General features: G+C 36.6%; 1 protein-coding gene across 1 annotated transcript; it reads left to right on the forward strand.

The window, feature by feature from the left end:
- The first annotated feature begins 965 nt into the window (after positions 1 to 965).
- Positions 966 to 16,877, forward strand: LOC121389423 (sodium- and chloride-dependent taurine transporter-like). The gene is made up of 8 exons (XM_041521085.1): positions 966 to 1,084; positions 6,231 to 6,355; positions 6,949 to 7,061; positions 11,351 to 11,479; positions 12,791 to 12,887; positions 13,636 to 13,736; positions 14,214 to 14,381; positions 16,737 to 16,877. The coding sequence occupies exons 2-8, from the start codon at positions 6,238 to 6,240 to the stop codon at positions 16,860 to 16,862; spliced, it is 852 nt and encodes a 283-aa protein (XP_041377019.1). The 5' UTR covers positions 966 to 1,084; positions 6,231 to 6,237; the 3' UTR covers positions 16,863 to 16,877.
- Positions 16,878 to 26,816: the final 9,939 nt, after the last annotated feature.

Below are 26,816 nucleotides of genomic sequence, written 5' to 3' on the forward strand. Positions count from 1 at the left end.
TAAATGTTGTTATTGTATATGTTATGTCCACTTTGTCATATGTTTCAGATTGTGTACGTGGCGACCATTCTACCCTAAGTTTTTTTTCAAGTTGTGTATGTGATGGCCACTCTGTCCTCTATGTTTCAGGTTGTGTATGTGATGGCCACTCTGCCCTATATATTTCGGGCTGTGTATGTGACGGTCACTATGTTTTGTATGTTTCAGGTTGTGTATGTGATGGCCACTCTGCACTATAAGTTTCATTTTGTGTATGTGAGGGCCACTCTGTCCTATATGTTTCAGGTTGCGTATGTGATGGCCTCTCTGCCCTATATGTTTCAGGTTGTGTATGTAACGGCCATTTTGTCCTGTATGTTTCAGGTTGTGTCTGTGATAGCCACTATGTCCTATATGTTTCAGGTTGTGTATGTAATGGCCACTCTGCCCTATATGTTTCAGGTTGTGTATGTGATAGTCAATCTACCCTATATGTTTCAGGTTGTACATTTGATGGTCATTATGCCCTGTTTGTTTCAGGTTGTGTATGTGACGGCCACTCTACCCTATTTTCTTCTGTTAACTATTCTCATACGAGGATTGACTCTTCCAGGCGCGGTAGATGGGCTGATATTTTACTTAAAACCAGACTTCAGCAAGCTACTAGAAGTTCAGGTTTAATTTGATTTATCACTAGACATCTATTTCGGGAAAGTAGCTAAAGTTGTTTCACTATTTACTCGTAGCGTCGTCGCTCAACAATAACAAAACTATTGGATTACTCTTTATAGAAAACATATTAAAATACAATCTTATACAATATATCACATTGCCCGTCAGATACATATTTCTGTGCTCTTGTATGCTGTTGATAAAGTTGTCAAAACCAATATATTATAAATTCAGATTCAACCAAAAGTATTATTTATATATATTTCTTATTTCAGTCTGCACCTTTACTTAGTAGCGCATCATAATCGGTATGTCACAGATGTTTTATATATCACCTAGGTGTGGATTGAGGCTTGCCTACAGGTGTTCTACTCTCTGGGACCAGTTTGGGGAGGCATTATCACCATGGCCAGTTCAACAACAACTGTCTGAGGTAAGATCTGTTCCTATCGCCATGGCCAGTTACAACACATTCAACAACATCTATCTACAGTAAGGTATGCTTAACAAAATATATCTAAAGTAAGATATGCTCTTGTAATCATGTTACAACACGTTCAACAACAACTGTTTGAGGTTTGGTCTGTTCTTATCACCATGGCCAGTTACAACACATTCAACAACATCTATCTACAGTAAGGTATGCTTAACAACATCTATCTAAAGTAAGATATGCTCTTGTAATCATGTTACATCACGTTCAACAACAACTGTTTGAGGTAAGGTCTGTTCTTATCACCATGGCCAGTTACAACACATTCAACAACATCTATCTACAGTAAGGTATGCTTAACAACATCTATCTAAAGTAAGATATGCTCTTGTAATCATGTTACAACACGTTCAACAACAACTGTTTGAGGTAAGGTCTGTTCTTATCACCATGGCCAGTTACAACACATTCAGCAACATCTATCTACAGTAAGGTATGCTTAACAACATCTATCTAAAGTAAGATATGCTCTTGTAATCATGTTACAACACGTTCAACAACAACTGTTTGAGGTAGTCTGTTCTTATCACCATGGCCAGTTACAACACGTTCAACAACAACTTTCTGAGGTAAGGTATGCTCTTATCGGCATGGCCAGTTAAAACACGTTCAACAACAACTGTCTGAGGTAAGGTCTGTTCCTATCGCCATTGTCATTTACAACATATTCAACAACAACTGTCTGAGGTAAGGTCAGTTCCTATCGCTATGGCCAGTTACAACACATTCAGCAACATATGTCTATGGTAAGGTCTGTTCTTATCGCCATGACCAGTTACAAAACATTCAAAACCAACTATCTGAGGTAAGGTCTGTTTTTATCACCATGGTCAGTTGCAACACGCCCAATAACAACTGCCTGATGGATTAGGGCTTTATTTGGATTTGAAATAAACACTATGTGGTATTTTGTATTATTGGATATATTTTCAATAGACATATTAAGGCTAGTTTTAGATTGAAATACACATTATGCACTACCTTGTATTCTTGGATATCTGTTCAATACAAAAATTAGGGCTGGTTTTACATTTTAAATAAATACCGTGCAATACCTTCTATTATTGGACATATGTTGAATACAAAAATTAGAGTTTGTTTTACATTTAAGATAAACATTTTGCTATACCTTCTATTAGACATATGTTCAATACAAATATTAGGGATAGTTTTAGATTGAAAATAAATAACGTGCAGTACCCTCTATTCCTGAATATCTGTTCAATACAAATGTTTGGGCTAGTTTTAGTTTTAGATTTGAAATATATATTTTGCAGTACCTTGTATTCTTTTATATATGTTCAATACACATATTAGGGCTAATTTTAGATTTAAAACAAATAGTTTGCAGTACCTTGTATTCTTGGACATCTGCTCAATGCAAACATTAGGGTTAGTTTTAGATTTAAAATACGATTTTTGCTATACCTTTTATTGTTGGATATATCGTGGAATATACTGTGTCTAGGTGGACTCACAACTACAGTCTCTGGTTTATTTTATTATTATTTAACCATTTAACCATATTAATGTTCTAGCCGTTCAAAGTCATAGCCGTTTTGCTATACTCGCTATCAACAAGAAACAAATGTAGTATTACCATTGTTAAAATCGAGTGTTAATTTGTTATTGTACTGGTTTATGTTGCCACCACCACCCTACCCCCAACCAAAAAAACAAACAAACAAACAAACAAAAAACAACAACAAACAATACAAAAACAACAAACAAACAAACAAAAACAAACAAACAAACAAAACCCACAAAACAACCACAAAACCACACAAAGCAATAAGAATAAACAAACAAACCAAAAATGTATAGCGATAGACGTGCGTGCTGTCGAAAGGTCGTTGTTAATAGCCGTTGATAGCGACAACACGTGGATTTGTTAACACTGTAGTTGTATTTGTAGTTTACAGTATTATTAATGCATACATTTGCGTGAAAAACGAATACCTCCACGAATAAACAAAATCTTATAGAAAACAGGTCGTCTACACATGCGGAAGCTGTCAAGTAATGTTATTTTTCTTGTCTTAACAGTTAACGAAGTCCTTCAGGTTCAACACTAATCACCTGAAAATGTATTCCAAAACAAATTCGACAATATACAAATCATAAGAAAAATGGCATTGTGTATAAACAAAAACATAGTAGAATATTATCAATAAACAAGGTGGGTTGGTGGGTGTTAAATTTCCAAACACGTCTATCTGACTCAAGCTACACACAAAGAGAGGGAGTGACGTATTTTTAAATGAGTAATTTTATTATGTGTTACGCTGTACCACATATAATTAGTTAATATATACTATGCAATGGAACTGATTCTAGCACAAAACGATCTCAAAACTTCATTTAAATACAATTATCGGGTATTACTGATAATTATTATTAATGCATAAATTTGGATATAGACTTCAGCATCATTAGAACACAACACAAAAAAACAAGTTTAAAAGTTTGGATCAATTCGGCCGCAGCAAACGGATTTTTGTTTTTAAAGAACCGGGGAGACAACCAACAGCCTTTAACTTTTACTCTGGCATGAAGGTGGCCCCTAGGTACCTTGGGTGCCCCTCCACTTTAGTCCCCACAAAGAGGAGGATCCACAAGCCACATACCGCTTACCCCTATTAATATATCCGCCATCTAGGTCTTCCTTAGAGGGCAACTCCAATATGGTATCGTAAAGGAGTGGACTTCAATGGTTCCTCAGTAGTAGTCCCCAATATAATTAGTATTATTAACATAATACGCCCTCCCCTCCACTGTACGCTCGCCATATGAACGGGTCTATCCTTAAAAAAACACTACTGAATTTCCACATACGAAAAATGTACCCCATCCTGCCGAAATAATTTGATATTTCGAGCTTGGGTTGACAGGTGTCGGACGGAGTAACCACGTGAGCTGTATAAAACAGATCTAATTGCAGCGTTGTCTCGCTTCCTTGTCTTTTCTATCGTTTTAGGTGACTGAGCACCGTGTCATTACAATAGTGATGAAACGTCAGACCATATGATGGTCTTTTTTGGTAACAATTCCGACAGTCGCAATAGTGAACACTTAATATCCTGGATTAATTTTATTGATTTCAGACCTACCGGGTCATTTCACCCTAATGAATTAATACCAATTTTGGTGAAGGATGGCGATAAAGATGTGTTTCAATAAATTTGTCAAATTCATGCGATTTCATACCTCGTTTTCTCTTCCACTCTATGTTAACATTTAAAGGGGAAAAGCCAAGATTGAGACCATCCGGATTAAAAGTAGCATATCGACCAGCCCAATATGATTTTTTCCTGTATAACTGCATCATCAATTTTTATATATTTTACCGAACATGTTTCTGGGTCGATAAAGTCATTCACGCAAACATTGTCTGGATAAGAACGGTGACGAATTACCCGGAAATCTGTTCTGTTTGTGTTTTGACGCCAACTCTGAGGGAGAAATTCTTAAGTTTGGAAGTATTTTATAGGAGAAAGGTCCAGCAACTCTGCCAGCATGTATTTTTTTTTCTTCTTGAGCAAATATTCTGGGTGCTTGTTTGACACTGACACGATTTTTACCTCAGTAGATATCCTGGGACCATTAGAGTAATGGATAAAAAACAACAACTTAAAGCCATTTAACAAATCTAACTTAGAATGCTCGTCGGGATATTTGCGTATATATGATTCTAATACAGTGCATTTGATTGTCGTGTATCCCAGAGAAGTTGGTTCGCTGTTGATATAGCGGCGACTGTTGCCTTCGAATTAACGAAAACATTGGAAACTGGGATGGGCTTCCCCACACTTGTCGTATGAATGACTAAATCATGCAGCGGAATTAAACATACATTTGCCCTTGTTGTAACCCCAGCAATAGTTTGTTGTGTTGCGTGTACTTAATGTGGACCTTTCAGTTTGATTAATAGTCATAGCACGAATCCTATATGAGGTCATCTGGCTGATACCAGTGTTAGCAGTAAAAGCGCTTGTCTCATGTGTTATTCCCGTTAGTACGTGGATTGCCCACTTTGCGCAGTCAATTATCCCCCATGAAGAATTTGGATAACGTGCTTTTTTAAGACGAAACTGTACATCATAATTAACCTAACCGGTTGCCATATTTCAAAAGTTCTTATTTGGAAATTTTCCAAGCATCATGCTTATGTATACGATAAAACCCGTTGTCCAAGTTTGAATGTTTGGAATGGATTTGTTGGGAGAGTTGATAATTACGAGATTAACACTATTTCGCCCTTTGATGTTGTGCTATCAAACTCCGTTGCAGACTTGAGAAGCAATGACATTTTCGTATACTCTCCTCTCCAAATTTTCTCCTTTAACTTTAGCGGAATATGGTCCGCTACACTATCAAAACTCTGGTACGTGAATGGTATCATAATTTACAACCCGAGGAGGCACCGACAGTGGAGGAAGGGAGGACGGGGGTGTGGAGTATTGAAACAGAATGGGTGTTCTGTAAAATACTATAACAAATTATTGCAGGTACCTGTCACTACTACGGTGTACATTCTCACCGATCACATTCTCCGTGACAGGAACTGCGCTTGGTCCCTAGCTGACGTCCCTCGTTTTAATGTCATCCGTGGCCGCACGGACATGGCCGATTGTGCTTTTGTTTTTTCTCGAGGCACGTCTGTCACTCAGTAAAGAAATAGTACAAATAGTCCTAGAAATATAGTTTATAAACAATTTTGCCTTGGATTAAAACAAGTCTTATAAATCAGAAGAGACCCATTTGAATTACATATTATGGAAAAGTACTATGATATTTATTCGATAATTCTCTGTTAAATTTCCAAACACGCCTATCTGACTCAAGCTACAAACAAAGAGAGGAAGTGACGTATTTTTAAATGACTAATTTTATTATGTGTTACTCTGTACCACATGCAATTAATTACTGTATACTATACAATGGACCTGATTCTAACACAAAACTATCTCAAAGCTATCTTAAAACTTAATTATTAGTAAGTGAATAAGGATAACTTGCAACGTCAATGTGCTATGCCACTGTGACCTTTGTATGTGACCTGATTGTGTAAACGCTTTCATTGCAGAGATGCTATGTTAGTTATGTTTATTGGTGAAGGCACCAGTATATTTTCCGGCTTCGTCACATTTACAATCCTTGGGGTAATGGCCCATCGCCAAGGGGTGCACGTGTCGGAGGTAGTCTCATCTGGTAAGTTGTCATAAGGGATCTGTGTTCGTAAGGGTCTACCGTTCTTAATATCATACACAGATTGATTTTGTTTACCGACTCGTATCACCGTGTTTCACGTGTATATCAATATGTTACATTTTCACAAGTATGTGAATAAATACCAAGTAAAGGGACCAATATGCGTAGAAATGTCACAAATAGCTTAACTGTGAACGTATAAGCATTCTTTAAAAAAAAAAAAAAAAAAAATCATTATAGTTATGTCAACTATGGTTTCTGTTTTATATTTAATTTTGCTGAACGTTCTTTCCAATTTTATTTTCTATTTATGTTTCTCTGGTGTCACTGAATGGTGAACAGAAAAGTGAAAAGGAAATTGTTCTGTACAAAAGAAGAAGAAGAAGAAGAAGAAGAAGAAGAAGAAGAAAAAAACAAACCAATATATAAAACAAACAAACCTCACGACATTTCATTTCCTATCACCAAGAGGTGTTTTCATTTGTTTCCGACTAATATATTTGTTATATTAGAAAACTTCATGTTGTAATTGAAAATTTCGCCAGTTTTTCTGCTGATGTGTTCTACATTACTATCTCTGACTTTTCCACTAGGACCTGGGTTGGGATTTGTCACCTACCCTCAGGCTTTGTCTGGTCTGCCCATCCCGCAGATGTGGTCGTTCTTGTTCTTCGTCATGTTACTCACAGTGGGACTCGACAGTCAGGTAACAGACATTATGTTGGTTATCAACGAGGTGTTATAATTTGTTCTATGCAACGCACAGTTTATTGACAATCACCCATTTGTTATATGTTTTATGTAACGGACAGTATGATAACAATCAACCATGTGTTTTCATTTATATATAAACTGGAAACATTAATAATCATCTATGTATTTTCGTTTGTAAATCACTGGACACATATTAATAATCATCAATGTGTTTTAAAGGGACATTCCTGAGTTTGCTGCAATGTTTAAGATGTTATCAACTAACAGAGACTTTTTAACGATTGTAATTACTTATCAAATATATTTTTCTGCATAAAATATTACTGGCTGTATATTAAACGTGTTTCTCATCGTTCTAATATTTGTCCTACGTTAAATTTCATTTTATTTCCTAAAATATAATTGGATTTTGTCTTCTCATAAATATTAAGACGACCAGAAACACATGGAATATATAGACACTGATATTCTAAACAAGCAAATATATTTAATATGTAAGTTTATTCGTAGAAATATTTTATTAGTAAGAAATATCTTACAACTCAGGAATTTTCCTTTAAGCTATATGTAACTGGACAGAATATTGATAATCAACAATGAGTTATGATTAACAATGTATATAACAGAACAGTAGTTATTGACAATTGGACATGCGTTATCAGCCATATGCACCTGACGAGCAAGTTGATAAACAATCATGTATTATGTGTAACTTGACCGTATAAATGCTGTTTTATGTTTCAATACCAACAACCATGATATATTGGTAATGTGACAAAAAATTGATGATTATATGCAGGTTGGTATCATTTGTATACAAATTAACAATATATCCATTATTACATACTTGATTTTATATCGATTGTAACTAGCACAATAGCATATTGATACGTGTGCACCAATTTGTGTCAGTTGTAGATAACACTGCATTATATTGAGGGTTATATACTAGTTCTATTAGTTGTACCTAAGGGTACAACGTATCCATGGATATACACTTGATTTTATCAGTTGTAACCCATCGGACAATGTACTAGTAGTAATAAATCAATTTGGTCAGTTATATCTAAATGGGATATATATATATATATATATATATATATATATATATATATATATATATATATATATATATATATATATGTGTGTGTGTGTGTGTGTGTGTGTGTGTGCGCGCGTATGCGTGTGTTGTATGTGTGTCTCTCTATATGTGTATGTGCGTCTATATGTGAAATACTGCATATCTCTCTCTCTCTCTCTCTCTCTCTCTCTCTCTCTCTCTCTCTCTCTCTCTGTGTGTGCGTGCGCGCGCGCGTGTGTGTGTGTGTGTGTGCGTGTGTGTGTGCGCGTGTGTTGTATGTGTGTCTCTCTATATGTGAATGTGCGTCTATATGTGAAAGACTGCATCTCTCTCTCTCTCTCTCTCTCTCTCTCTCTCTCTCTCTCTCTCTCTCTCTCTCTCTCGCTCTCTCGCTCTGTGTGTATGTGTGTCTTTACAATGTATATGTAACAGGACAGCGTATTCATGGTTACATTCCCTGCGCATGCTGTAACCTCACCGTGGTGCAGTGGTGTAACGTTCTGTTTGAGAATGGCCAATATCTGTGATATTTGTATTGTTGCAGTTCTTTACACTGTTTTTAGTTAAATCTTGAATTTTTATATTCATGTTGATCATCACCTTATTTGTTTGCATTACCATAGTTTGACACCCAATAGCCAATGTATTTTTCGTGCTGCGATGTCGTTAAACAGCGATTCATTTATTCCTCAAGTGTCCACCTCTATCACCACTCAACCCCGGTTTATACAGCCATAACTGTTTTCAGGTTGAGGAAAGAATATGTTGTCTAGCTTATTTGTATCTATACTTTAATTAATTATATTAATTACATTGATACATGTGTGTGTGTAATTGAATGAATGTTTGTTTAACGGCACCCCAGCACAAAAATATATATCGGCTATTGGTATGTGTGTGTGTGTGTGTGTGTGTGTGTGTGTGTGTGTGTGTGTGAAAGAAAGAAATGCTTTATTTAACGACGCACTCAACACATTTTATTTACGGTTATATGGCGTCAGACATATGGTTACGGACCACACATATTTTGAGAGGAAACCCGCTGTCGCCACTTCATGGGCTACTCTTTCCGATTAGCAGCAAGGGATCTTTTATTTGCGCTTCCCACAGGCAGGATAGCACAAACCATGGCCTTTGTTGAACCAGTTATGGATCGCTGGTCAGTGCAAGTGGTTTACACCTACCCATTGAGCCTTGTGAGCACTCACTCAGGGTTTGGAGTCTGTATCTGGATTAAAAATACCATGCCTCGACTGGGATCCGAACCCAGTACCTACCAGCCTGTTGACTGATGGCCTAACCATGACGCCACCGAGGCCGGTTTGTGTGTGTGTGTGTGTGTGTGTGTGTGTGTGTGTGTGTGTGTGTGTGTGTCGTTCACATCCGATGTGCCTGATTGCGCTTCCGAGCCCAAACTGTCATTAGGTGTAACTCGGAGGTGTCTTTTGATAGTCCACATAAAAATATGACAACAGGGCGACACTCACTGGTTATTTCAAAATAATTGCTTTAACCACAGCTGATCCAAATATCTGAATATCATTATATCGATTCATCGATTGTTTAATGCATGCCAAGTACTCAACATTCTATTTTAATATTAAATCGTGTGTAATTATAAATCGACAAACAACTGAATGAATGTAAGATAAAAAAGGGACTATGTAGACAATACACTACGGGACGTACCTTTTATAGAAATACAAGGAATGTTAAATGTTGTAAGGGACTTTATAAATAAATATGTTTTCAATAAATATAATTGTAATATAATTGTAATATACAAAGACCACCGACACACATTATATTAAAAGACAAGAAACGTTGTCAGAGATTTTATAAAAAACAAAAAACAAACAACAAAAACAAACAAAAAACAAACAAACAAAAAACAACAACAAACAATTGCAAACCAATCACACAAAAGAAATGGGTTAATGAGTTTTCTTACAAGGATTTAAGTGATTACAATATAGACTACAACACCAAGTACTGTCTAAACACATTTCTATGTAAAATAAATATTGAACAAGAAAACAAATGTTAATTATGTAAATCGTTTCCAGAAACGCATATTCATTTATTTTGGTTCTGTCCATTAATAGAAACGTGTTGGCAAAACCTATAGGAATTGCTGAAAAGGACTGAACTCATATTAGGCATCTTAATTTTACGGTTACATATATATTTCAAATACATGATAACCATAGGGCACATGGTATAATAAATGTTATTATATGTACAATCGTTTAAAAATAATATTTAATTACAATACTGAAAAGGTGCTTGCATTTCCTAATTGTTACCTGACCAAATCTGATCAACGTTTGTCGATCTACATACATTTGATTAAATAGTTGTTGTTTTGTGTTAAAAGGACGAGACTGTGTTTATGTGTTTTAATATATCAAACAAGAATCAACTTGTATTAATACAGAGAAAAGATTTTCATTATTTACAAATGTATTTTTCTTACACCCCCGTCTCTTTCCCTTCGTCCCCTGCGTGTGCTGTAACCTCACCGTGGTGCAGGGGTATAACATTCTCTTTGAGAATGGCCAATACAGCACAAAATTGAAGTTTTGAGTAGAATTCAGTATCTGTAAAATTCTGTGATATTTGTGTTTTGGCACGGTTCTTTACACTGTTTTTGTTTGAGTCTTGAATTTTTGTGTTGATGTTGGTCATCACTTTATTTATTTGCATTACCATAGTTTGACACCCAATAGCTGATGTATTTTTCGTGCTGGGGTGTCGTTAAATATTCATTCATTCATTCATTCTTTCCCTTCGTATAATTCTTATGCAAGTATATATTTACTAAAATTAAGCTTAGCATCTAATGACGTAATCGTACAATAGTGTGAGTATTTTTACAGTAACAAATACTGTTCTCAAATTATTGTACAGAATATTGTGTTTTGGACATGCATCTCTTAGTTAAATGTACTATTGGTATAGCGTTTCAGCACTTATTTTGTAAGGTAATGAATTAGAAGTTTCCAATTCTAGTATTGTCAATGTATTTTGTGGCAATACATGATTTAAAAAAACAAAAACATAATAAATACATATCTAAGTGTGTGAAATAGAAAATGAGAGCTTGAGATGCAAGTTACTTACTTGACACGTCTGTATGTGTGGGTTCTTTTATAAAACTACATCGAATTTCTCATGAATATCTGGTGTTTTATTTTAAGTTTGTTGATGTCGAGGTTGTGATCACCGGAATCGTGGATGTGTTTCCGAGATTTCTTCGATACAAATCATTTATTACGGGGATTTATTGTGCATTCGGCTTCCTTGTGGGTCTCCCGTACTGCACTAATGTAAGTATGCAAGGCAATAAGGACAGACTCGCTTGTGTGAACTAACCCCAATCAAGATATACCCTATACGTTTGTTTGTTTGTTTGTATTGTTTATGGTTGTTTGGTTGTTGGTTTGTTGGGTTTTTGTTTTGTTTGGGGTTTTTTGGGGTCTTTTGTTTTGTTTTGTTTGTGTGCTTCACAGTGTCGGTGTTGAGGTACCCAGAGCTCACTGACTTACAATTATGCATACATACATACATATATACATACATACATGCTGGGGCGTCGTTAAATATTCATTCATTCATTCAAATAAAAACATTTCAATAGCAATTTTACACTGAAAGCTGTGCAGCGTTCAGAAACAAAAAAACGTTACACACTAGTTTATTTTGATGTAAGGATATCGCAAACGAGGTCAGTCGAGTTTGACGTCATTTTCATTCAAAAAGATACCGCACCACGTATTCTTACGTCATTTGAATATCAAGTAATGACGGACAAGAATTAAAGTTGCGTGTACAGTTTACAAAAAAAACAACAACAAACAAACAAACAAAAAAACCCCAAAAACAACAACAACAGCAAACAAACAAACAAACAAAAAACAACGCTGTATTTAGCTTGAGATTATATGATAACGAAATTATTACACTAGTGTGTTTTAGTATCGTCAATATCATACATTAATATACTCGCTAGAGGCTGGCATAATACAATTTATTTTCCTAATATATGATATTGACGATGGCGAAATACACTCTGGTAATCACCTCTGTATATACATACAGTAGCATGTACATCAATAGCAAAATGTTTTACATGCATATAATTATATATCATTTCATACGTGTAAACAACCAGTCGTACGCGCGCGCGCGCGTGCGCGCACACACACACACACACACACACACACACACACACACACACAGACATATACGATATGCTTATATGAATATATTTAGATGCATACATTTTAAAGAGTGTAATCAAGTATGCAATTAGGAATTATGTTTTCTGGTTGCAAGAAGTGGAAAGAGTTGAAACACTGCCACTTTATCCCATGATGGTAAGGATTCTGTGGGGTAAAAAACAAAACCCACCAACACTTGCTTAAAACAATATTAAAAGTTTAACTAGCAATCAAACTACAATCGACAACTGTCGTTACCACTGGACATTGGAGCTTGCACCTCAGAATTAAGATTAGTCTCAACAACCGACAGTAATAGCGTGGTATGTTCTAAGATTAAATACCTATTTTGTCATGTCATATCATAAATCTGAAGTAACAGAACATCTTGTCGTCTTATGCATTTATTATATCCAGGGTGGAATCTACATATTCCAACTGGCTGACTGGTACGTAGCGGCTCTCGTGCTCGCCATAGGAATCATGGAATGCATGATCGTGACCTGGATATATGGTGAGACATTAAAATTCACTTTCAATAGTTCAACGTCTTTCGCTGTCCACCTTCACATCACACTCCGTGTCTCTCCAACCGCAACAAACGTGTATTACAATATTTACGTGATACTGACTTTTATTCTAAATTTTAATTGTATCTATCTGAGATATTTGAAAATTTTGCACAGTTCTTTACACTGTGTTTTTTATTCAAACGTTAAATTTGTAACTTGATGTTCATCATCCCATTATTTTTGCATTTACCTTAGTTTGACACCCAATAGCCGATATCGCTGGGGTGTCGTTAAACATTCATTCATTCATTCATTCATTGACTCGTTCATTCATTTACCCTAACCGAAACAAGTATTTGTCTCCAGTGGTTAGTTTTGCATTGAGTGCATTGTCGTATTACTTCTGGTATTCTTAACAGGCAAGTGTAAAACTTTGTTGTCTGTCTGTCTCTCGCTCTCTCCCTCTCTCTCTTTCTCTCTCTCTCTCTCTCTCTCTCTCTCTCTCTCTCTCTCTCTCTCTCTCTCTCTCTCTCTCTCTCTCTCTCTCTCTCTCTCAAGTCTCAAATTTACAATATGTTGGACATGCACTAGTCCTTTTAAAATATACTGAGTTGCTGTTAAACAAATATAGATATTATTCCGTTCACAGTTGGTGGAAATATGAAGCATCCAGTGTAATTTTACTACATTCTAGAAATAAGTTCAGATGCGCCAGATATTCTGGTGATCTACTGTGTTTTTCTCTTTCAGGATTCAAGTGTCTAGATGAAGATCTGGAACTCATGATAGGAAGGAATGTTCCCGTCGTTTTCAAAATCTTTCTAACTTACGTCACTCCACTGGTATTGTTGGTACGTTGATTGCACATTACGTGACACATTTAGATTCACGAGTTAACACACCAAAGTATACTTAATATTGCAGTAACATTAGTCCGAAACATAAACTGCTTATATCTACAATAACTGGTCTTCCCATATTGTAGTGTCTTTATGTTTAAATGTTGCATTAGTTAAATATTAAAGACAGTTTCAGTCGACTTGTGTGTGTTAACTACGGCAACGGCAGTTTCAATTTTTCTGCATAATTTATTTTTCCGGGGACCTGTCATTGTTTATCTGTTTTGGGGGTTTTGTCTTAATTAACTGCGAAACTGCTGTCGAACATAGTGTTGATACAATTTTTATCCATGACATTTAAACAATTTATTTTTGCCGTGACATTTTCTGAATTCTTATGGTTGAGTTACCAGCAGAGTGATAGTTTTTGTTTTGGAGTGGATGGGAGAGTATATTTATCCAAGATGACAAAAGGTTATCTTCTTGCAGGTTACTGTGGTGTTTACGCTTGCGCAGTACACACTTCCAACATACGGGAAATACGAGTACCCGAACTACAGTGCGGTCATTGGTTGGATCTACGCTGCGATCCCGATCACGCCGATTCCCTTGTTCTTCATCTGGGAATTTGCTAAAGCCGAGGGGCCAATGAGGGCGGTAAGACGGTTGATCGCTTTTAGTTACGTTTTCATATGTTCCAGAGGATAATCCTGGAAATATTTTACGAGGGGACTTTCAGAAAAAATTGGCACTATACGAACTCGTATCCCTATAAAAAAACATATAGAAAAGAGGGGACAATGGCATTGTTTATTACTGTAAATAATTATGTAAAAGTATTGAGTAAGTAGACTTTCCCATGTAAAATTACAGAATTGACCAATTATGTAATCCCAAAGAAAAGACAAAAATGACATGGGTATTGTGCATAGTCGTTTTTGCTGTAACATAGGCTACAGGCCCGTATTTAGGAGGAGGTCGGGGGGTTCGTCCGAACTCTCCCCCAAAACCTGAGGTCCACTTTTTCCTCTTTTTTTTTTCTTTTTTTTAATATTTTCACAAATACTTGATTGAACTTTTGCAACTCTCCCATGAAACAATATTTGCTTGTCTTCGTCGTTTAGCACTCTCCTTGCCAACGCTGCAGTGTGCATGATTCAGAATGTCTAACTAATCTGACAAAAAAAAAAAAAAACACGATCCTACATGTAGCAAAACTGTTTAATTATACCTTCTGCTATATTGATGACATCGTAGTATTCGATAATTACATGGAAATGACAGCAGTTCACCTTCAATTGATTTATGAACAAAATAAATATGAGGTTTACAATGTCCAGAAAGTAATCCTGTTAGGTCAGGTCAGGTCAGATTATAGGTTTTAACGTGCACATTTAGAACAAACTGGCTGTTGTAGCACACGCCTATCATGGGCGCAGGTGTCGACTATCGCCGGCTCCACCGTCCAGAACAGGAAAAGGTTTGGGGTGGGTGGGAGGGGAGGTCGCCCGCGTTGGCGTGTGCAAAGGAGCACAAGCAGCCCGATCAGGGTCGGTAGCTGGCGAGGGTTGGTTTTGGTGCTCTTGAGTTTGCAAATGTCCCGTACGATTAAAGCCAATTAGAAAATAGAGTGTAATTTTGTAATGTAATCTTGACACATCAAAATTGAAAATGGTGCTAATTGGTTGATTTCACGTAGTTGATTGAAAGGTAGCTTCTGCCGAAAACCCCTTATCTTTATATAGAGATTCAAATCGACACTGGCTTCCATATGCATCAAGCAATATTCTTCTGTAAATTTTGCGTAGAAGTTGCTTTATCATGCCGGACTAATTCCACGTATTTCAAAATGTGTTATGGCCAACATGTATATTCCACTTTGATGATATGACACATCAGTGACACAAACAAAATGAGATGCAATACCTTTTGCTGAAAACGTTTGAGGACTACACCTGTACTGTTAACAAGGGCTGCATATGTTGGCGGTGATTCGTGATGATACATTTTTAAAAACGTAATGTGTTTCGTTTTTTACAGATATGTTCATTATTAAAGGAACTGATCATAGTTCTGGGGTGCACGTACCTTTTCTGTTACTAAGCTTATAATAAGCAATTGCCGAAAATATTTAAAATATACCTCGGGTCAATACCACGAACTCCTGTTGTGTCGTAGAATTTCATTATATTCAGACATAAAAGGAAAGCAAAAACAAAAAGCCTTAATAACAAAAATGCAATCTACAAAATAGTCAAAAATCGTGGTTTTAAAATATAATTTCTTAAGTTCTAGATGCCAGCAAAAAGAGTTTTAGGCTTTCAGATATTTCAAAATTTCCAGGGAACATTCTCCAGCAAATACCTTGTCGAACCTTCCCACTCGAAATTCTGGCTACGGGCCTGGGCTACCAGTAGGCCTAATAGTATGCATTTTTCTTTGGATTGTTTTAGAGAGTAAAATAGTGTATCCTCATTTCGTTCTGTTAATGCAAATTGAAATATATTTAGTTAAATAGTTTATTATATTACCAAGTCGTTTATGTTGTTTTTCTAGTTAGATTTATCAAAGCGTTTTGTAAATTACTGCGTTTCTTTACATTGTGTATGTATACATGCACATTAGTTGGTAGGAGCTGATGTCACTTCCTTCCAAGCTAGAGTATCGGTCGCTACGAAAAAGAAACAAAATTGTTACCCCCAGTTAGCAGGAATAATCACGTTCAAACATTATGCGTTTTTCATTTCTGAAAGTAGCAGTATGTGTTGGTGGTCCGGGTATGCATCTTTCGAACACATAAGGCTCATATTTGACTTGTCCTCCCCTTTACATTTGCATACGATTTTTAATATTACACGGGTAAATACACAGCATTATTACATGAATGTATGACTCGGATATCATGGGTAAGTTATAGAAGTAATGAAAGGTAACACACGCTTCTCCACTAAAGGTTTGGCTACGTAGATGTGTGCATGACTAGTAATACGTTTTGTTCTCGTTTCCTTTCAGCGATTAGCCAAGACGATTTCTCCATCAGACAACTGGGTTCCAAACACGTGTTCGTCTCGAACAAAGTACAGACAGAAACAACAGAACTCGTTCAGAGAAAACATATGTCACGTGTGCTCTCAATAAACAAGATGTTTTGAGCCTTGGTATTGCCACCTCGTTATTTAATGTGACAAACCTTAGTTTTAAAGCGACAGACCTAGCTTTTTAAACACTACATGCATATTGTTCACTATTAGAGCTGTTTATGATATCTGAAACCAAACATGACTTATGCTTTCTTGTTTAGATTATCCCTTTCCGTACAGCCGAAGTGTTTCTGGTTATCCTGGTGTTTCTAATACCACAAAATGCATTGTTTATATTTTTAAAAGCGTGCGTGTGTCTGAGAAGTAACTGTTATGTAGTCGCAGATATTACCTTGTTTCAACGTCACATAATCTTGTTTCACTCGGTTGTAACTTTATCCAAATGTGTTATAGATTTGTAGATTAACTAAACTTAGTGCCCATTTTTACAGGTTGATACTAGTATCTGCGACTTTAAGCACTACAATAAGCTTGTTTTTGTTTAACGACACCACTAGAGCACATTGATTTATTAATCATCGGCTATTAGATGTCAAATATATTGTCAGTTTGACACAATCATAGAGATGAAACCAGCTACATTTTTTTATTAGTAGCAAGGGATCTTTTAAATGCACTATCCCACAGAAATGATAGCACATACCACGGTCTTTGATATATCAGTCGTGGTGCACTGGCTAAAGCGAGAACTAGGGTACCGAGCCTAGACCGACCGCTCATCAAGAGAGAGTTTTTCCAGTGGGCTACGTCCCGCCCTCGTTAAAGACTACCACGTATTTTTCACTGTTCGAGACATTGTTGATGGTTGAAAGCAGACACTTATTAGACTGTATTGTTTCGATTATCCATTTTCGTACAATTGGAACATTTCTGGCCATCCTGGTGTTTCTAATACGACAATTGTTTTCTTCTGATTTTTTAAATCTGTACGTACCTCTGAGAAATAACGGTTATGGAGATGATTTTTTAATGGATATTTGTTCATTGAAACAAAAACAAAGTCTCATTTCGCTCTATTGCACAGCTTTATGCAACTGTGTTACAATTTTGGAGATTAAACAAATGTAGTGTCCAATTTCAAGGATTAAAACTAGGATTTGTGACTTTAAGATATATTAACAACACACAACACAAATAGAACTGTGGATGAATGCGTGTGTTTGCACTAAAGACTGATTTTGTCAACTGCTTTAAAGCAACAAGATCGCACCCTGCTTTTTCGTTTAAAAATATCCATTTTTTTGTTGATTATGTTAAATTGCAAAAATGTCTTATTATAGCTATTATCTATGCGTTATGGATAAGGCCTACTAAGTTGCAAAAACATGTGCCTGATCCAACGGTTTTGTTTTTGTAAGTAATAAAACACGTTTAAATCCAACAATACCGTTTACTAGTAAAACGTAAAAACACACTGACAGTTCTAATACATGTGTTATCGCAATCAACACATATTGCCATCATTTGCCTTCCTACAACCATAAAACGTACACGTCTGTCACTATATTTCGTTTTGTTTTTATTTTTGTTATGTTTTGATTAAAAACATATTTTATTACATAAACAACAAAAGCGTTCGGCCTAGTAAGTTTGCAAACTTACTAGGCCTTCTCCTATATGCATACAATATAATGGAGTCAATTACTTTATTACAATATAAGAGTAATATATACATATACAATGTTTATATAAATGTATTTTTATAACAATCAATTTGAGGGAAAGAATGCATTATATACAACAGTATTTTGAAAGAAAGTACAAAAGAAACAAAGAAGTGCATGTGCCTTCATACCGTTAGACACATGTAATCAAAACGATGTGTTCTTAATAAAGTTTTGAGCACAAGTAAATATATATTTTTATTATAGAGATCACTTAAAGTATTTCGACCATATTTGTTGTATCCTTGTTCCTCTTTTTTTTTTTCTTATTTATTTATTTATTTATTTATATATTTATTTCTATATCTTATTATAGTGTATGTTCGGTGCCAGCATTATATGTGCGTAGCCAGAGTACTCAGACTGTAAGAGAGCAAAACAATTACATAGGTTGGTCTATGACTGCAACGAGAGCGTATTTATGTCCAAATGTCTGTCTAGCTCTCTTACAGTCAGAGTACACGGGCTATATATGTGCGTTGCCTTGTCTTTTATTAATGAGTTCCCTTTACTACCTGTTATTACTACACATCTTTAAAGTTTAAGTTTGTTTTGATTAACGACACCACTAGAGTAAAATGGATCTATTAATCATCGGCTACTGGATGTAAAAAAACCCAACAACATTGACGTATAGAGAGAAAACTAGCTACTTTTTACATTAGTAGCAAAGGATCTTTTGTACGCAACATCCCACAAACAGGATAGCACATATCACGTCATTTGCTATACCAGTTGTGGTGCACTGGCTGGAAAGAGAAATAGCCCAATGGGGCCACTGACGGGGATCGATCCCAAACCGACCGCGCATCAAGCGAGCGCTTTACCACTGGGCTACGTCTCGCCCATAAACTGGATACACGTCATGAACTACAAGAAATTGCCGGATCCGTTTGTCTGTTAATAATTGATGTCGCCATAATACTGAGAGCTGTCAAAATCATTAACCACTGTGAAAGTAGCGTATAACTGACGTATGCATTTATAATAAAATAAAAACATTTCAATAGCAATTTTACACTGAAAGCTGCCCAGCGTTCAGAAAAAAACCCAACGTTATGTACTAGTTTATTTTGATGTAAGGACATCCAAAATGACGTCATTCGAGTGTGACGTCATTTCCATTCAAAAAGACACCCCACCACATATTCTTACGTCATTTGAATATCTAGTAATGTCGAACTGGAATTAAAGTTGCGTGTACAGTTTACTAAAATACGTTGTATTAAGCTTGAGATTATATGATAAAGAGATGATTACCTCGTCTGTTTTCGTATTGTCAATATCATATATACTAAAATGCAAAAGTTATTGTGACACACAAGAGAAAAAGATAATTGATGATATGTTTTTACTGCCGCGTATGAAACGTTATAACATGGAAAGTGAAATGTTCGAAGGTATGGAAACGAGCAAGTCTATGAAAAGGGCGCACCTGTCATATGCAAATGAGCCACATCACTAGAGGGGGTCCAGAGCGAAGTTCAGACAGTCGGTAGCGAGTGTGTCCAACTTGAGCATTGATACAGGCCTGGCACCATCGTCTCATTAAGGCTACTAAACGCTGGAGAAAGTGATGGTACGGGCTGTGAGGGTTGCTGGCTGGAACCTGTTTCGCTGATGCGTGGTTCGGATCCATGTATCTTGACGAGGGGTTGTCACGCGTGGTCGGCCGCTACGGGGACAGTCCCTGACCTGGTTGTTTTGTTGATATCGTTGCCATAAGTGTCATGTGGTGTTGCTGTGGACGTGCGAAGGCTGCACAGAGTGGCAATGATTTGCGACTGAATGTCTGGCCTTTTATGGTGAACGCTGGACAGCATTTCTCCCGAATATTCCATGTTTCTTGCAAAAAAACATGCAATCGCTGCAACAACTGTTTGGTTGCATTTGTTTGAGCTGTTTCATGCACATTTTCTTCATTAATTCATTGACACATTTATTACTCCAAACAATCCATGTCACAATAATTTGTGGGTATATTAGGGGAAAAAATAATGCATTATGCACGCCAGAGGCTCGCATAATACAATGTTTATTCCTAATATATGATATTGACGATGCCGAAAAACACTCTGGTAATAACCTCTGTGTATTATATATTTCACCCATGATATCCATGCCATAAACCCGAGTGATAATATGGTGTATTAATCCGTTTAACAATAGTATGCAAAATTGCAAGGTATCTAGGCAATAGCTCCGTCATTTGTTTACACGCCAACAAGACCTGTATAGCTTAGAGTAAAACTTTCGTCAGATTTAATCAAACCAATTTGTGTCAATCGTGATGACGTCAAGTTATCGATGGAGTCGACTTTTGTACTGTAATTTACTAAATATCAACAAAAATGTATTTTAGAAGTGTTATAGGATAAACAGAATTCGCTAATTTTTAATATGCAAAATATCAAACTCATCTAGTTAATCAGTATTTGTCTTGGCAGAACCTCGAGAACTACCGATTAACGTAGACTTGGTTGATATGTTCCATATTAAAAAACACTCGTCATGACACCTCTCTCTCTCTCTCTCTCTCTCTCTCTCTCTCTCTCTCTCTCTCTCTCTCTCTCTCTCTCTCTCTCTCTCTCTCTCTCTCTCTCTCTCTCTCTCTCTCTCTCAGCTTGGAAGTTTCCCCTACCAGGTCTAAAAACAGCCAACACCATATCAGAGCCAGGTCTGGCATGGCTTGTGTTTATTATAAGTTAGACGCTTTGCTATTCAAACTCGCTCTGGGTGCGAGCCGGTACCAGGTTGCGAACCATGTACCTACCAGCCTTAAGTCCGATGGCTTAACCACGACACCACCGATCATAGTCAGGTCCCTCTTAATGGACCCAACTAAAGACGACACTGTTCTGAGTCATGGTAATTTTGTGTTCAACCAATAAAACTATATATTTGTCAGCAGCTCAGCACATTCAGAATCGATGTTTATAGGTAGTACTAAACCAAATAACTTCCGGCTGGGTCAAAGTTCGAGGTGCACCGAAATTTTGATAGAGAAGTGAACACCACAAGTCCTGTGATTGGTTATAAATGTGAGTGTGTTGGTTGTAAAAAATAATAGTTTCATCTGGGTAAAACAAAATTGCAATTTTATTTCATCTAGTACCAATGTGTCAATTAGCCTTGTGCTTGAAACATGTATGGGGTACCTGTAAAAAAAAGTACTCGAATTTTGTGCGAAACTAGGGTAGTCATAGACGCTACCCGTTATCTCAGAAACGAGCAGCTTGACCCCCATTTTTTTCTGATTCACTTTACGTGTAAGGGGTGGTAGTATTTATATCCGTGGCGTTTATGTCGGCTGATACGTTGCAGGTAGGAGTTTTAGCCACATATGTTACTATTGTCGTCTATGGGATTTGATTTGGTAGTATACACCCTATAACCTGTGGTCATTTCCTACTGGAAGATCCGATTCGAAACATATTGACCACTATATAGTTCTGTATTTGTTCTATCTTCGACAGAAAGTTAGCATTGCTGAAATTTGTACTCAGAAAACTTCATTCAAAATCGGACATTAACTGTTGTTTAAGCTGTCGTTCGAACTATTGTTAAATATGAGTTAATTTTCAATATATCGAATATATTTTATTATTAAATCGCCAAATTCGAAAATAAAATAAAATTGTGGACTATTTGTAGGTGTGGGAGGAGGTGAGGGTAAGTTGAAACAAAATTAATGAGTTTTGATAATATTCGTTTTTAAAATAATGCAAATAGGGTCTAATAATTTAAAATATAACATATTTGCAGGTCACTGCCCAATAGAAGATGGGTACATACTACTTGAAAATGTATGCATCAATGTGATGAGTGTTAAGATACAAGTTGATGATGCTCGTGCGGAATGCAATAAGCCAGGTGACAGATTGGTGGTCTTAGACACGGGGGAGAAAAACGAAGTTGTCAGTGTCTATGTCAACAGAACTATCGGTAATGTATTCTAGTCCAATCTATAAAACGTCCTGAAATAAAATACCAATTTTACGATATAGTTCCTTCGTTATCGCACTGTAATGTATCTAGTTAAGTAACAAGCGTATAATTCTAACATAAATTATTATTTAGTCATGAACTAAACATTCCAAAATTACTAAATCAAAAATAGCATAGGACATAGCTCATTGGAATCAAGCCATCTATGATGATATGCACCCTTGACTAACTGTTAAAGGGACATTCCTGAATTTGTTGCAATTGTTAAGACGATTGTAATTATATATCAAATATATGTCTGTGCATAAAATATTAGTGGCTGTATATTAAAAGTGTTTCTGATCGTTGTAATATTAATACTAGGTAAGATTTCATTTTATTTCCGAAAATATGTTTTGTTCGTACGTACAAAATTATTTGAAGACAAAATCCAGTTTGGGCTTCTTACAAATATTAAGACGACCAGAAACAAATTAAAAATACAGACAATGGTATTCTAAACAAACACATATATATATTTAATATGTAAGTTTAATCGTAGAAATATTTTATTAGTCGGGAACATCTTACAACGTAGCAAACTCAGGAATGTCCCTTTAAAACAGTAATAATAGCAGCTATTTGTCAAAAATAAACATATGCTGTCTCACCGGTTGATCCCGTCACGAGTACTGCCACCACAGCTGCCAAATTCGTCACATCATCTAAACCGATAATAAATGTTTAAGAATTGCACCAAAGTGATGAAAAAGTATGCACAAGTTCAGAATATGTTATAGCCTCAGCTGTCGTTCTGGTCAGTGATGCATCGTATTTAGTAGATAGTTTCTGCACATCATAACTCTAATGGAATTATGTGTGTGTCAGAATGATATGGCGTTTAAAATATGCATACAGTTAACATGCCTTAGAAGTTGGGATATGTAGACACCCAAACCTGGAACCGAAGGTATACTGATAGACATTAAAGGGACATACCCTAGTTTCAACCAGTGAAAATTAACACTAAGTTTATTTAATCTACAAACCTGTAACACACTTAGATAACGTTACAACTGAGTAAAACATGAGTCTGTGACTTTGAAATGGTGAAATATCCACTAAAAATAGACTACAACTCGACTCCATAACTGTTACTTCTCAGACGCACGTGCATTTTTGAAAATATGAGAAATGCATTTTGTGGTATTAAAAACACCAGGATGACCAAAAAAACTTCGAATGTACGGAAATTGATAATCTAAACAATAAAATCTAAGTAAAGTATGACTTAAGTTATTAAAAATGGTTATAATAGTAAAAAATATCGGTTAGTGTTTAAAAACTAGGGTATGTCCCTTTAAGGAAAATTGAGTATTGAAAAGTTTGTAGGCCATTGTCACTTAGAGTGTGTGCATATATCGAGGTATGAAACTGGTTTAATACCGTCAGATGTTTCTTTTATTTCTAATTTTTGTGGGTAAATAAATGGAAGGTAATATGCTATCCTGTTATTAATCTATGGTATTATATCATCAGTGTAGTGCAAAGCAAAGTTAAACGTTTTAGCGAGATTCATTTTGTTTTGGTTTATCCTGATTAGCCCACGCCTCCGCACTGAGATTTTGGTTTGTTTGATGACACCATTAGATTATCGGCTATTGGATGTCAAACATTTGGTAATTTTAACATAGTCTAAGAGGGGAAACTCCATATATTTTCCTACTAATAGCAAACGATTTTTATAGGCAATTTCCCTCAGACAGCACATAACACGGCCTTTAACCAGTTGTGGCTGGAACGAGAAAATGCCAATCCGTTGAATGAATCTGCCGAGGTGGTTCGATCCTGCGACGCATGCACTTCAGGTAAGCACTCAATCAACTGATCTAAATCTCCCACCCGCACTGACAAACCTCCCAAACCCAGGCTTTAAACATACCTTTCTTCTTTTAGCCATGGTTTTTGCTATCCTGCCTGTGGGAAGCGCAAATAAAAGATCCCTTGCTGCCTGCCGTAAAAGAGTAGCCTGTGTGGCGACAGCGGGTTTCCTCTAAAAACAGTGTCAGAATGACCATATGTTTGACGTCCAATAGCCGATGGTAAGATAAAAAATCAATGTGCTCTAGTGGCGTCGTTAAATAAAACAAAATTTACTTTACTTTTTAGTTCATATGAGACAAAGGGAAACAAAGTGACGTGACAGTGTCAAAGTCACATCAGCCTGAGTTATCGTGCAAGGCTGTAAATAGCCCAATAGATTGAGAGAAAGAGTAAATCGTAGAATCTGAGAGCCGTCAACTATTGAGCGTCTACTCAATATTCATGAGCAAACGGTTGATCGACATACAGATTTTACGACATCGAGTAATGTTCTGGTGTATATATATAAATTATTCCAAATGTAGATATTGTAACAAGTATTTAGACTCTTTTGTGACATGGGGGCGTGGCTTACGAAAAAGGGCGTAGCTTAAAATCGCATTTCGCGAGATGTTACATCCTGCTGGCTACGATTAAGTATTTCCGCAATAGATTACAAAGGTCATGGTTAAAAAAGCACTGGGTAGCAAAAAATACAGGCGCAACAGAGCAGAGATACATGCCCCACCCACCCCCCCCCCCCCAGTAATTGTCAATCAAATATATTATTGTAGTAAATCTTATTATTGGTAGTACCCCCCCCCCCCCCCAGAAACCCGGGGGCACTGTGCCCTTAATCACAGTCATCCCCTGCCCCCAAATGGCTACTGCTTCCGCTGTGCCTGAAAGATGAATTTATTACCACCAGCGGGCACTTAATAACCGGGGAAGAGAGACTGGAACACGCACCACGGCCTTTGTTACATCACTTGTGGAGCACAGGCTGGAACAAGAAATAGCCCAATGGGGCCAACGACTAGGATAAATCCTAAACCGACCGCGCATCAAGAGAGAGAGAGAGAGAGAGAGAGAGAGAGAGAGAGAGAGAGAGAGAGAGAACTTGACCACTGGGCTACGTCCCGCCCCCCCCCCCCCCCCCCATTCAGGTGTTAAGTTCATTTATCATAGTTAAGGTTGCATTTGTTTTCTTTAACGACACCACTAGAGCGCATTGTCTAATTAATTATCGGCTTTTGGATGTCAAACATTTGGTAATTCTGACTCATAGTCATCAGAGGAAACCCGCTACATTGTTTCTAATTCAGCAAGGGATCCTTTATATGCACTTTCCCACAGACAGGAACGCACATACCATGACCTTTGACCCATTACAGTGCACCGGTTGGGATGAGAGAAAAAATTCCAATCAGTTGAATGAATCCACCGATGTTGTTCGATCCTGCTACGCATGCACCTCAAGCGAGCACTCAACCGATTGAGCTAAATCCCGCCCCCAGGGTTGTATTTAGTTTGTCATAGCTTACATGTCGTACATGATAATTTTAGGTTAAGCAGAAAGGGCCAAATACATTTATTACATGTTAAGATTGTAAATTAATTAACTCTTTTCTCTGATTATCATATTTACATACAAAGAAACCACCTTTCATGTGGTATACGTTTCGTGTAATAATTGTGGACTAGTGCCGTCAACGAATTTAAAAACACAAAAAAACGTGTAATTTGAATTTATTATACATGTAGTACTTTGTCTTCACGAATGTAAGAACCCAACAGAATGCGTATTTTAGCAAAACCACAAAAACCTAAATCCGCAAAAAAGAAAAAAAGACTTAACAATCAGCACATTTGTTAAATGTATAAATGAAACAGCAATACTCGCCCATAGGAACGAACGTATTATCATTGTAATGATGATATTAATTTATGTATATTTCCTCTTTTCTTTATTATTGTTATTATTTTATATTGTTTGTGGGTCAAATCCCTTATTTTACTAAATTACGGAATCTCCCTATTGTACGTAAATTTTGCCTATAGCATTGAGTACTGCTTTGTTATTCTTTAGGTCCAAAGTAGTACACTATTGGCCTGTCTGACGTGCAAACTGAAGGGACGTTTGTCTGGGAGGACGGAAATGTCGGAGAACCAAACGACGATGGAGGAAACGAAGACTGTGTCGTGTTAGAGTCTAAGATCAAGTCATGGGTTGAAATCCCATGCACATACTCAGAACTATACATTTGTGAAAAACTACTCTGAGCATGGTGACAATATGTCTGGATCACCCTTTTCTCGTTGTTTGTTGTTGTTGTTTATTGTTGTTATTGTTGTTGTTGTCTTCGATTGTTGTTGTTGTTGACTTCCCATGCACACACAGAATTACATTTGTGAAAACCTACTCTGGGCATGGTGGCCGTATGTCTGGCTCGCTCTTTTCCCGTGTGTTTGTTGGAGAAAACAAATCTGAGCATGGTAGCCATATCCCTGGCTCGCTCGTTTCTCGTGTGTTTCTT

Source organism: Gigantopelta aegis, chromosome 1 (genome assembly GCF_016097555.1).
Source record: "Gigantopelta aegis isolate Gae_Host chromosome 1, Gae_host_genome, whole genome shotgun sequence".
NCBI lineage: Eukaryota > Metazoa > Mollusca > Gastropoda > Neomphalida > Peltospiridae > Gigantopelta > Gigantopelta aegis.